This window comes from Sarcophilus harrisii, chromosome 6 (assembly GCF_902635505.1).
Source record: "Sarcophilus harrisii chromosome 6, mSarHar1.11, whole genome shotgun sequence".
NCBI lineage: Eukaryota > Metazoa > Chordata > Mammalia > Dasyuromorphia > Dasyuridae > Sarcophilus > Sarcophilus harrisii.
Genome location: NC_045431.1, coordinates 175,521,753 through 175,534,966, shown reverse-complemented (window position 1 = coordinate 175,534,966; position 13,214 = coordinate 175,521,753). Strand labels below are relative to the sequence as shown.

Here is a 13,214-nt window from a genome sequence, read left to right as displayed (position 1 = left end):
AAGACCAAGTGAGAGAGGGGCAAATTCTAGTCTTTATCTAAGAGGAAACAGCTGATGTTTTTATGAGGATAGGGTGACGTTGATGGCAAACCTGTGACTTGGGAAAATGATTTTAATGTCAAGTAAGCTGACATTTATGAATCCCTGCTACATGCTAGGCAGAATTCTAAGTTCTGGGGTTACAAGAAAAGCAGATGATAGTCTCTGCCCTCGAGGCATTCAGAAACTAATGGGGGAGACAGCCTGCCAACAACTGCATAGAAACAAGATACAGGCAAGTTAATTGGAAATAGTTTCAGAGGGAAAAAGCACTGAGGTTGAGGAGGAGTTGGGAATGTTTCTTACAGAAGGTGGTATTTAACTGGGACTTGAGGGAAGCTAGCAATGGGTGATGAGGAGGCAGAAACTTCCAGGTCAGAGAGGTGGCCTGTGAAAATGGCAGGGGTTAGGAAATGGAAGGTCCTTTTCAAGGAACAGCACTAGGTTGCAGAGTATATGGAAGGAGGGAGTAAGGTGTAAAAAGATTGGAAAGATAGAAAGGGGCCCGAATATGAACTGCTTTAAAAGCCCAAGAGAGGATTTTAGGTTTGCTTCTGGAGATAACAGGGACCCACTAGAGTTCACTGAGTAGCCAGGCCTATGTTTTTGGAAGATCACTGAGTGAAGGATGGACAGACTTGAAGCAGGGAGACCAACCCTCAGGCACTCAGTAATGAAGGCTTGCACCAGGGTCATGGCAGTGTTGGGTTTGGGCTACGTGTGGGGGCAGAACCAGGGAAGACAGCTGGGAGAGGTGGAGTTGTGGGAAACAGCTGAGGGTCTTGGGAGGGAACACAATTCAGTGGCTGGCCTAGGAAGCCTGGGGCAGCTTCCCTCCAGATCTGGGAAGTTCAGATGAGACATCAGCAGAGAGGATGATTGTAGAGAGGAGAGATGAGAGCCAGGGTCACCACTTGTTATAGTCATCCAGGAAAGAGGGAGTGAATGAAGCCTAAAGTTATGCCCTGGCAGCTGATGGGAGGGAGGAGGCCAGGACTCCACAGCATGCCCTTCTCTTCTCTCCCCTTAAGAGGACTGTGTACCTGGAAGCATGTTGGCATCCCTGCCAACTGTGAGGAAAGTGGGAGGAGACTAACTTAGCGGGGAAATGATGAGTTCTTTATGGTGTGAGGTGCGGCTGGGATGTCCGGTTAGAGGGCTCCAGGCTACCCTTCATTTGAAGCTGTGAGATGGATGATTGGGGGAAGATGGAGGGGAGGGAGTGTAGAGTGGTTAAGAGATAGTTGGATAGATGGAACAAGATTACCAGGGCAATGTGGAGAGATTAGACAAGGAACCCAAAGGCCTTCTCTTGGAGGAAGTTAGTGAAGGAGATGATAAAGGGAAGAGAATTGGGAGTGAGCCGTGTCTCAAGGCCAAGGAAATTAGCCTACATTTAGAGGTCAAGAATCATGGGACAACTGCCCTACAGAATCATTGGAACAAGAGGCCATCCTCTTGACCAGGCCCTGTGGCCATGGGGCCTAGATGCATTTCTTTATCTGTGCAATACCTTGCAGACTATGCAGAGTTAGAAGGAAGGATAACATTCATCCAAAGGGACAAAAAGGCTAGAATATCAAGGGGAAGAAGGAGTAGAGTCAATCAGAATCAAATCTCACACTGAACAAAATTGCTGTTTGAATTCATTTTTAGTTGTCCCTGGGTTTCGCTTAGTAGACTGTGATAGTACTGTAACACCCCAGAATTCCTTAAATTGAATTACTTTTTCCTCAAGTTCAAGACCCTAAGTCTACATAAATTTAAAGTTCATGAATTGTATATTTTGACTTCACTCTATTTGTCTCCACACTATAATATAAAGTTACTTCTGAGACTCTTCCTCTATAAAATGGAGACATTCCTTTCTGTAGAGAGAGATCAGTTCCCAGGGTTTTTTTTTTTTTTTTTTTTTTTTTTTTGGAAGATTGAGTAAATTAATGGACTTGAGTGCTTAGCAAATTGCTTGAAATGTCAGACTAGAGGATAATTCAAGTATGCGAATCTTATTTAAATACTCATGTTGAGCTTCTTCCTTATTTCTTCCTGAGTGCTTTGGGTCTTCATTTCTCTACTCCTCCTTTGACTTTTGCTAAGGCATCATTTTCTTTCCTCTGTGAGGGAGTTGACAATGAAATGCTCATCATTCGTTAATAGAAAAGCCTGCTTTTTGGTGACATGATTTTGAATGTCAGCCACATGCCTGCCTGCTGGATTTCCATAGTCACAAAAAAGCAGTGGTATCTAAACAGGGAGCTTTGATTAATGGAATTGGTAGGAAAATAGCTGCCAAACAAATGAAAGCCTCACCTTGCTCTCACCTCAAGTTTTTTTTTTTTCCTTTGAATCATGTAGGGTTTGGCCAACATCACCAGCGAAGCCTCTTCCTCTTCCTCTTCCTCTTCCTGGTTCCTGTGACTCCCCAGAATCCATTTCATCTAAAGAGCAGCAGTTTCAGGTAAATCAGGGTGAGGAAGGGAGGCTGTTCCTTGGGACAGAATATCTGTGTCCCGCTGTGACTGGCTTGGTGACATTGGACAATCCTTGAGCCTATTGGATCATCTGTAATAAAAAGGATTGCTAATATTTGCATTGCTATTTTCTATCATTGTCTAAAGAGTCATAAAAAAGTCAAACCTTTCATTTTATAATTTAGAGGAGACAGGTGTGAAGGGGTCAGGGGACTGGTCCACTGTCAATATGGAAAGTATTATGTCAGTGTTCACCAAAATGTGTCCATGATTATGCCCATGTGATATTGGTGTTTCTGCAATCCCACCATGTCAGTATGTGAGGGGGCTGGGGTCCTTGCTCTAGATTTTTGGGCAAGGACTGGGTGACTCTTTTTCAAGTGGACTAGAGATTGCTCTGCATGGAGTGGCCCACGTATACCCTTTGGAAATCTGAGATTCACTGCTCCTGTCTCAGCCTGGTTTGTCCCTTGCTAAAGTGGGGTATTTAGAGGAACTTCTTGGGACCCTGCCAGCTCCAAAATTTTCTCCTAATGATATAGACACATCAGACAACTTCATTTATTGCATTATCTGTCCATATTCTGGAATCATGTGCTGGCTGAGGCCCAACTCTATGGGCAGACTTTTTTTTATTTGAGTGTACTTTTTTGAGACTTGTAGGGCTTGTGATTTTCTTTTGTCCAGACTGCACTATATTGCAAATTGATGGAAGCGAGGCAAAAGCAGGCCAGCGAAAAGGACATCCCTCCAGCTTTATTGGCTACCAACAAGGTGCTGGTAGATATGGCCAAGATGAGGTGAGTCTGCGCACTACCACATGAGTGTCAGGGATGCTTATATATATCAATTCCTTTTCCTCCTAGACCACAGTATATGATGCATTTCATCCCTTGCTTGTTCCTCTGACTTCCTTGATCCACTTCTGAAAGGAATTTCCATAGCTGGGTCTCCAGCCTGCCTACCTGAGATCCAGTAGATACTTTTTCTTTCTGGAGCTAAGAATAGGATTTATTCACTACCTGAGATCATTCCACTTACAGCTCACTCTTCTAGCTTCTTTATTACTCCCTATTGTGCTGTCAACCTCCCAATCTCCTGGCTGGAAAACCCCAGTGGGGCCTTAGATGTCCTTGTCTCCTATCCCCATTTGTTATGAAACCTTGACCTTTGCCTTGCCCCTAGCTCTATCTGCCATTTTTCCCCTCTGGGTTGTCTCCCCATCCCCAAGTCCCCAGTATAGTTTTGGCACAGTCAGGGCATCAGTGAGTGTGAATATGACTGGGTCCCCAGACCCAAGCGGAGTACTGGGGGTGAGTCATTGCTCCTGTCTGAACCTGGTTTGCTCCTTGCTAAAGTGAGGTATCTAGAGGAACTTCTTGGGACCCTGCCAGTTCCAGATTTTTCACCTAATGATGTAGATATATTAGACAACTTCCTTTATTGCTTGGTTTGGGGGCCATTTGCAGATGGGCATCCATGCCTAGACTGGTTTACCCTTCTCATCATTGCCTGGAAGCCCTTCCCTTCTTTCCACAGCTCCTTTGCTTCCATGCTTGTGTCCCCTCAGATTGAATGGGCTCCAGAGCAAGGGTTGCGTCATTACAGCATTTGACCAAATACTGTCCCTTAGTGATATTCCTCATAAAATCAAGATTCCTGGTAAGGAGACATTTCTCAGATTGTTGACCCATGCTGCTTGCCTGTTAATTTGTTGGATATATTTCGAGTGAAACTATCATGTATTCTTTGTGGAGTTTACTTAATGATAACAGCTGACATTTATATTGTGCTTTAAAGTTTGCTAAGATTTTTACAGATGTTAACTCATCTGATCCCCACAAGTACACTAGGAGGTAGATGCCATTATTATCCCCATTTTACAGAGTGGGCACACTGAGGCAGAGGTCCCAGGACTTGTTAGGGAGTGAGGGTAGTTTCGAACTCAGGTCTACCTGACTTCAATGCCAACACTATACCCTGGGTCCTCACATAGCCCAAAAGTGATAGCAGAGCCCAAGTTAACCTGTCATCTCTAGGAAAAAGGAGTTTCATCATTTGGGCCCCTTTTCCCCTTAATTTGTTGAGAATCAGAATGGAACCATTGTCAGTCAATTCCTACCTAGATGTGTGTAGAGTGCCTTTTTCATGTAGATCTCATCTTTTTCAACAGGCCAAGTACCCTGGAAAGTCTGAAAAACATTGATGGTGTGTCAGAGGCCAAATGCACCATGTTAGCCCCTCTTGTGGAGGTTATCCGAGCCTTCAGCCAGACAAACAACCTTCCGGTAAGATGCAGTGGAGGCAAGGGACCTCCCCACTTATGGCCTGCTCTTTACTCCAGCCTCTCTTTGCCATCTAACAAGTGCTCTTGCAGTCAAATGTGCTCCTAACAGAAATGACCTGTGGCCCTTTGTGGTGGACACTGGGTTTCTCATACGTTGGCAGATGTGTGGTGGGCTCTCCTTGATAGGTGTATTTCCTCTGCAAAAAGGTCATGGACTGCTCATTCTCTACCTTGTCCATGTCACTTCTGCACCATCTCTTAAATACTTCCCTCTTCCTTCTTTGATGTTGTCCTTGCCCTGGTTCAGACTCTCATCACCTCATGCTGGACTAGTGCAATGGCTGATGGTGGATTTGCCTGTCGCAGGTATCTCTTCTCTCCAGTCCATCCTCCTTTCAGTCAACAAAGTGATTTTCTTAAAGCCCAGGTCTGATCATATTGTCTTTCCTACTCACGTAACTTCAGTGGCTTCCAATCACTTCCAGGATCAAATACAGAATATTTTTTTTTTTGGTTTCCAAAGCTCTTTATGACCTGCCCAATCTTTTTATACTTTGGTCCCAAAAAACGTACTCTCCAGTTCAGAGATTCTAGCCACCTGGATGTTCCTTAAACACAACCTGCCCTTGCTTAGTTCTGGGCATTTTCTCTGGTTGGCCCCCAGATCTGCCATGTTCTCCCTCCTCTGCTCCAACTGCTGATCTCTTGGACTGCCATTAAGTCCTTACTAAAATCCCCCCTTCTACAGGAAGCTTTCCCTAACCCCTCTTAATTCCAGGGTCTTCTTTCTAAAAAGAGAGTTTATTCTATCTAGAGCAGGGGTCCTCAAACTATGACGTGGGCCAGAGGTGACAGCTGAGGACGATTATCCCCCTCACCCAGGGCTATGAAGTTTCTTTATTTAAAGGCCCACAAAACAAAGTTTTTGTTTTTACTATTGTCTGGCCCTCCAACAGTGTGAGGGACAATTAACTGGCCCCCTTTTTAAAAAGTTTGAGGACCCCTGGTCTAGAGGTTATTTGTGTGTATTTGTTTGCTTGTTGTTTCCCCCATTAGATTTTAATTTCCCTGAAGTCAGAGACCGTCTTTTGTCACTTTTTATGTTCTCAGTGCCTGGCACATAGTAGGTACTTAATAAATGCTTATTTATTAATTGACTGTTCATCAAGAATCAACTGGATTATCTTCTTTTCCCTCTACTCCAGGGCTGTTTCACCTTAGTGAACTTGCTTTTAAAATATTTTGATAACTGTATTTCAAGATAATTGTTTTCCTTTGGAATTGTCTGCATTTTATTTTTTGTCATATAAAAGCCTTGTCCTGAGCAGGGGTCCAGGGACTTTAACTTCTCTATGAGGCAGGTAACCTCATTAGCCCCCGTGAGTATTCATATCGCCTCTGATGATTCCAGGTACATATCTTTGTACCAGTCTTTGATCACTGCCAGTGCCTACTGGGCATTTAGAACTGGTTGTCCTCTTGGCAGAGCTCAGGGTCTTTCCCCTCTGAGCCTCTCTGAGATACCACTGGCCTTTCTAGTCTTGATTTCTTCCACTCACTCTGCTAGTACCATCAGCTGTTTGGTCTTGGAGAATCTTCTTGTCATCTTCCCTGATTCAGGACCATGTCACCCTTCTTCTGGACTCCCTGCTTCCAGATTGCTTTACAAAGTAATCTCTGCATAGTCCTCCCGTGATCAGTAAACTTCTACGGCTTCCCATTGCTTCTGGGATTAAACATAAACTCCCCAATTGTGCTTGTCCTTATCTCACTTTTCCCTGGTTCTTATTTATCACTCTCTTGATGTTCCCTTCATGTGCGCTGTAGTCCAAACCATTGTGGCCTGTGGTCCCTCTCATACAGGACACTACCTCCTCCGTCTCTGTGCCTCAAACTTGATTCAGGAGCAAATTCCTGCAGGAGCTGGGAGCATTCTCCCTCCCTATTACCCTCATCTTTGTTGGGAGCTCTTCTCTGTGGACTAATTGCTATAGGTACTATTGGTGTCATCTCTTTTCAGGACAGGGACTAATTCACTTTTGTCTTTGTATACCCAGTGCTTAATATAATACTTGGCACATGCTGCTTATTGATTGATTGAATTTGAGAATAGCTAGAGTCCAAGTTATATTTTCATGGTGATTTTTTTTCCTTTAAAGAAGAGCATGTTCCCTTTTCCTCCCTCTACATACTTCATTTCAGAAATTTGTAATTATAAATAATGCTAGGGGGAAAAAACCCTATTTAGTCCCAGATGCCTCTAAAAGACTGTGTTTTCTCCATCTTGAAGGGAAATAGGGTTTGGAGAGTTTCATGAGTATCTAATTTAGAGTTGAATTTTCTGCATAGGTTGGGGATAGTTAGTTTACATATTAGGGCTGATCTTTCCTCACCAATCATATCTCCAAGGGCACAAATAACAACTTTGATGCTTTTTCTTTTCAAAAATAGGAGTTTTTAAAGGCATTATAAATGAGATTTCATTGTTTGTCCAAATTTCTTTTATGGAAGTAGGGAAAAGGAGGGGCAGATATATAGAAAAACCTCATGACAGCATTTGTGCTTCTGTTTCTAATCACAATTCTGTAGCTGAAGATAGGAGCACAAGCCTGGTTACAAAGTCTTAGGGAGGAATTAGGAGGAAATAGTTTGATTGAATTTCATGAATGTAAATGCAAAGAATCTTTTCAAATAAGCTCCAGCTCTGGAAGCAGATTCTAATTCCATAGTTTTAGGGGCCTGAAAGAGCTTCCTGTGAGGCAGAAATAGTGTTTTTCATTGTATGTGATGCTCATTGAAATGCAGATCCTCAAACATAAGAAAGCCTGACAAAATTATTGAATGTACTAGTATTTCTGACCAAAACTTTGAAGAGCCTGAGGAGAATTATTTTTAATTCATAAGACTGTCAGAATGACATTATATTGCGCTTCACTAAACAGAAGGGTTAACTCCATTGTTTCACTCATGACGTTTTTTCAAGGTTGAATTTCCTCTTCAACTCTTGTAAGATTAACTCTGGATAGTCATTGCAGGGGTGAGGGGGAGGAGGTGGATAGGGGAAGAGAGGGAGTGTGAAATTTGGAACCAACTTGGTATGCTTGCCAGAGGACCTAAGACTGACACCTTGGAAAGTTCCCTATAGGTGAATTGGGTCAAGGCCTGATCAAGTGCCACCCCAGGGGCTTAGACTCTGAACCCTTTACTCATAATGCTTTTGATTCTCCTCTCTAGCCTCAGTGTGCCTTCAAGCCTGAAGACTCTAGGTATAGATCATGATTCTAGGTTCTCTTGCAAAGTGTGGTTCTTTTCCTTTTTCAACAGGGTCAGTTTCTTAAATAGTCTGGGCATGCCTCAGATGCTCTAGAGAGGGTATTGTTCTTTTCTCTGCCAATGTGCAAATAGCAGCTTGGATTCCTAGAGACCCCCAGCTGGAGGGAGCAATAGATAAACATAATAGATTCCAGAAGGGGACTGGAACAGATCTAACACTAAGGATTTTTGTGGGAACATCAAGAAGCCCAAGTGGTGAGGTTGGGGGAAGATGTGCATGTGTGGGAAGAGCTACTCACTCCCTCCTCCTTTGAGACCTTTTCTTCCAGCCAACAAGGGCTGTGGCTTCCACATTTCTGCAGTGGTTGTGTTTTATGGTCTTCCCTAATTTTTTTTTTCTCCCAATGCAGATACTTCTGTCTGATAAAAAAGCCCTGAGCTTTACCTTAGATTCATGAGTTTTCATGAATTCATGAATCTTAGGTTCATGAGTTTTGGATGGATGTTTTCATGAAGATTCATGAACCTTAAGTTCATGAGTTTTGGATCTAGGCATAGTCTGAGAGTATAGAATCAGTTCCACTGTCATCCTTTTCTTCCTACCTTAAATTCAGACATCTGACCTGACCCTCCAGATGGACTTTAGCTATATATTGAGATACAGATCCTCATGGATCATTGTTTCACTAAGTGGTATGGTGGACCAGGAGTCAGGAAGACCTGAATTTAAATCCTTTCTGGCTCTGGCCACATCATTTAGCTTTTGCCTGCCTTGGTGATCCCCATCTCTACATTGGGAGTCATTATAGTACTTACCTCCCAGGATGGTTCAAGTAATAATCCTTTGATATTTGAAATAATGTTTGTAAAGTGCTTTGTATACCTTCAAGCACTTTCTGATAACTTACTATTATCCCAGCCCTGTTTTTCATGTCATCGGAGGTTTCCTTCACTATGTAACCACTAGAGAATGGACCCACCAGTACATGAAGGCAAAGGATTGTAATTCGCCATTGGAGGTGACAAATGAAGGAGAATAAAAATGGGAAACAAATTAGGATGTAATGCAAGTCAAAGAAGGAAAAAGGCATAAAACAAATGTGTATTAAGTACCAGGTCATTGTTATACACCAGGTACTATGCTCTCCATTGTAGATATGGGGATTATTGAGTCAGGGAGAAATGAAGGGACTGAACAAGGTTTACACAGCTATAAGGTGTCTGAGACTAGATTTTAATTTTATTATTATTATTATTATTTTTTTTTTTTTTGCTGAGGCATTTGGAGTTAAGTGACTGAGGTCACATTTGAACTCAGGTCCTCCTGACTAAAGGGCTGGTGCTCTATCTACTGTGCCACCTAATTGCCCCCAAGAGTAGGTCTTCCTGAATGCAGCCTCTGTCATTCACTAAATGATCTGGACTGTGGGATAAGTGCCTTCACTCTCTGGACTTTAGCTTCCTCATCTGTAAAATGTTGACTTTAATGACCTCCAAGAGGCCTTCCTGCTTGTAGATGTGTTCTCCTTTGGGGAAAAAAAGAATAACAATAATAAATCTGAAAAAAAGATGAGCTGAGGGAAGTATAAGTACTGTGAGTGAGGTGCCTGTGTTACACAAAGGTGGAAATAAGATGGTGCTTCCCTTTAGGGAGTTTGTTTTCCTTTCCATTCCACAAGTCTTCCTGTTTTAAAAGTTCCATTATAAGTAGTGGAAGTTTGCAATTTTTGAACCTTCTAAAATTGTGTTGCTTTTTAGCATTTAGATTAACAGCAAGGAGAACAGCCAAAAGTCTTTTGGCATGCCTTTCCTGGCCAGAGGGAAGACTCAGACTTTCTAGGGAGGCAGTGTAGTCTACTGAAGAAAAGTTTGGAGTCTCAGGACTTCTGTTCAAATTCTTCTCTCCTTTGGGATTTTGGAACCATTATTTCTTCTCTTGGAGGCCTGTTTCCTTATCATGAGGGATTTGGAGTAGATGCCCATCTCTGCATTTGTGAGTCTGCAAACTTGCTCCCACATCCATATGCACCCATGAGCATTTTACATGGGTTGACCTGAATCTATCCCTTTCTTGCATAGTCCTACTTTCCAGAATCCCTTTGCCGTCCATGACATTGTCTTTGTTTCTGGACAAACTTGGGAAGCTCTTGGTTTGCCTCCAAAAAAACACAGACTCTACTCTCTCTTTTCTTTTGTAGACAGACTTGTTTTCCAGCCCTTCACCTGGATTGAAAGAGAAGAATAGTTCAGCAAAGAAATGTGAGCACATTCCACTTCCCAAGTCGGTTTCCATCACTTACTCTTTGTTCCAGGAAAAGAACATGTCTTTGGTGAGTGTTACCTTTGATCCTGAGGGGTTGTTGCCAAGCTTCATGCCCCTTTATGTCATGACAATGTTGAAGGTTCCAAGCTGTCATTTGGGCAGCTGCTCTTTTGGTCTTATTTGTGGTTTCTTGTGTCTTTGATTTTTGCTAAGTTCAGCGTTGGTTGGATTCCTTGTGTTAGTATCACCGGCCTTTCTAACTACCATATGTAGATGGACATCATGCTGTTGAGACAAGCAGATGCCCCAGAGTACAGCTTCGTCAAGGTCCTTGTTCAAAGCAGAGACTTATGGAAACTCATAGATTAAAGAATTAAATGCAATTTCAAAATCCTTTTCCGTTCAAAGACTTTCATTCCTCCTTGCTTTCATGGGAGTGTGTCCCTCCAAAAGAATGATGTACTTTCCTAAGTCTTTTTGGAAAGGAGGCATTGTGTGCCTTAAAGTGATTTTATTGCTGACCCTGGTCTGACTGTCCTTTTTTTTTTTTTTTTTTTTAAATACTTTATTATTATTATTTTTAATTATAGCTTTTTATTTACAAGATATATGCATGAGTAATTTTTCAGCATTGACCCTTGCAAAACCTTCTGTTCCAACTTTTTCCCTCCTTCCCCCTACCCCTTCCCCTAGATGGCAGGTATACCAATACATGTTAAATATGTTAAAGTCTTTTTTCTGACTATTTCAGATACTATGTGCTGGTAAGGCTTAGTGTAGACAGAGCTGAACAGCTCTACAATTTGTCAAGATTTGTTCCAGTCATCCTTTTTGTTGATTATGAATAATTAGCAATTACAGAGCACTTTAAGAGTTCATAATGCTTTATGGAGGGACACAGGGTTATTTTCCTAATTTCACAGATGAGAAAACTGAGGCAGATAGAGAGTATATGACTTGCTCAGAGTCACATAGCTAGTAAATATCTGAGACTTTAGCCATTGTGCCCCAGGAAGCCATTTAGAAAGGATGAAATCTGTTAAAAATAGGAACCAAGAATTGCCATTGAAAAATCAAATATGTGGACTTGAGCAGTTGTGTGGAACATGACAACCACAGTCCCAGCCATGCCAGGGTAGCTGGAAGGTTTCCAAAACACTTTCCTCTCATGGACCTGCGGCCTTTCAGAGGCAGTTGGTTCTCCATGCTCAGTGGGTGTGGCCTTCATTGTAGTGCTCTTTGTTATTATTTTTGGTATATTTGGCTGTGTAATTAGCTTTCCTTCCCAGGAGACTGAAATAAGGGGACTTGTCAGTTAATCACAAAATTAAAAATGTCCAAGGACTGATTACTTAGGAGCAGTGGTGCAATTAGTGTGAGGTAACTTGATGCCCTGTATCAAATAACCCTGGTATTATGACTCACACACATGGTGCCCTGTCTAGCAGGGAAGGGTGAAAAGTTTATGGAAGTAATTTAAAACCTCCCTTTGAAGGTTTCTCTTGCCTCTTCTGGGAGTATAGCAGCTTTCCCATGAGCAGTAAGTCCACTTCAGGATCTTCCAAGACCTTGTGAGGTCAGCAGGTCAAGGTAGGGTGAAAGAAGACCCTGGGAGAGAAGCTGTCACCCAGCGAACTTATCTAAAGAATATTCCCCTAATTTCCTGATGCAAACGGCCAGGGCGGTACGTCGTGTTACAGCCTGCACGTGACCAAGGACCACCAGCATGTAAACAACGTGGGCAGTAGAAAGCAGTGGCAGGCTTTCTAAGATGGGCACTAAGATGGGCACAAGACGGCTTGTTTCCCTTCTTAGCACCAGCATAGAGTTTCTGGTGTGATAGATCGCAGAAACTTTTCAGAATCTGTGGTGATGGAGTCCCGTGTACCCTGAGTCCCCAAGACCACCACTTGTAGGCAGGACAGGCCAACAGCTGGCTCACCCTTGTGTGGCGGGCCACAGGCGGTCCCAGGAGAGGAGGGCACGGACCTGGGGCTGTCTGGTCTTCAGCCCTGGCCGTTGTTGAGCCCTGTCTCCCATCACTGTTGGGGCAGAGCAGAACTCAAGTTGCCCAGAGCATGAGCCTGGGCCCCTTCCCCAGTTCCCCCGCGGGCTGCTCTTTTCCCAGGCGGTGCTTCAGCCGTGGCAGATCTTTGTGCTTGTCTTCCCAGTGGAGCATCGCTGAGAGCAGGACGATGCCTCTCCCTGTGGTCGGCAGTCACTTATCCCAGGCAGTGAAGGCGGGCTACCCTCTGGACCTCGAGCGAGCCGGCCTGACTCCCCACGTCCGGAAGATGATCACTGACGTGATCCAGAAACCTCCCATCAACTCAGGTGAGCCCCCTCCTCCCCTCCCCCCCCCCCGCCTTTGCCCACCTGCTGCCATAGAGGCCAGCCTTGCTGGCTGTGGTGCTTCAGGAAGAGGCAGTGGCGCCCCCTGCGGCTTGGGAGAAGGGACCCTCACTGCCCTTCTCCGGGCCTGAAAGGGCTCCCACCGCATCACTGGATAAAGCATGGAACAGAGAGCAAGAGGGCGGCAGCTGTTGTGGGCTCTTTGTCTACACATTAATCAGCTGGGCGCAGGAGGGCAGTGCTTTGTCTGAGGCAGCTCCAGGAGTGCAGGAGGAAGTCAGGATCTGCAGCTAAGTCCTCCTGCCCCCAGTCCAGGGCTCTTTCTCTTAGGGCTCCCGTTTGTACTGATTTCTCATGAGATCATGTCACAGGCCCTTGCTCAGTACTGATGGGGGCAGCCAGGGAGGCCAGAGTGTCAGGAACGGGCCTCTAGGAAGGTCCAGAGGGAGGCCTGGGCCCAACGCCCTCCTTTCTGGCTGACTGTGGACAAGTGGCCTCCCCTCTGTGTCCCAGGCCACTCTCAGAGACA

General features: G+C 44.1%; 1 protein-coding gene across 5 annotated transcripts in view; it reads left to right on the top strand.

Moving 5' to 3' along the window:
* Window positions 1–13,214, top strand: part of WRN (WRN RecQ like helicase) — a 92,287-nt gene that overhangs the window by 67,479 nt on the left and 11,594 nt on the right. For all 5 annotated transcript variants that reach the window (XM_023505646.2, XM_023505649.2, XM_023505648.2 and 2 more), the window contains 5 exons: window positions 2,395–2,497; window positions 3,198–3,310; window positions 4,684–4,798; window positions 10,269–10,400; window positions 12,505–12,667. In XM_023505646.2, the coding sequence (XP_023361414.1) occupies window positions 2,395–2,497; window positions 3,198–3,310; window positions 4,684–4,798; window positions 10,269–10,400; window positions 12,505–12,667 (626 nt within the window). The remainder of the gene's footprint in view (window positions 1–2,394; window positions 2,498–3,197; window positions 3,311–4,683; window positions 4,799–10,268; window positions 10,401–12,504; window positions 12,668–13,214) is intronic.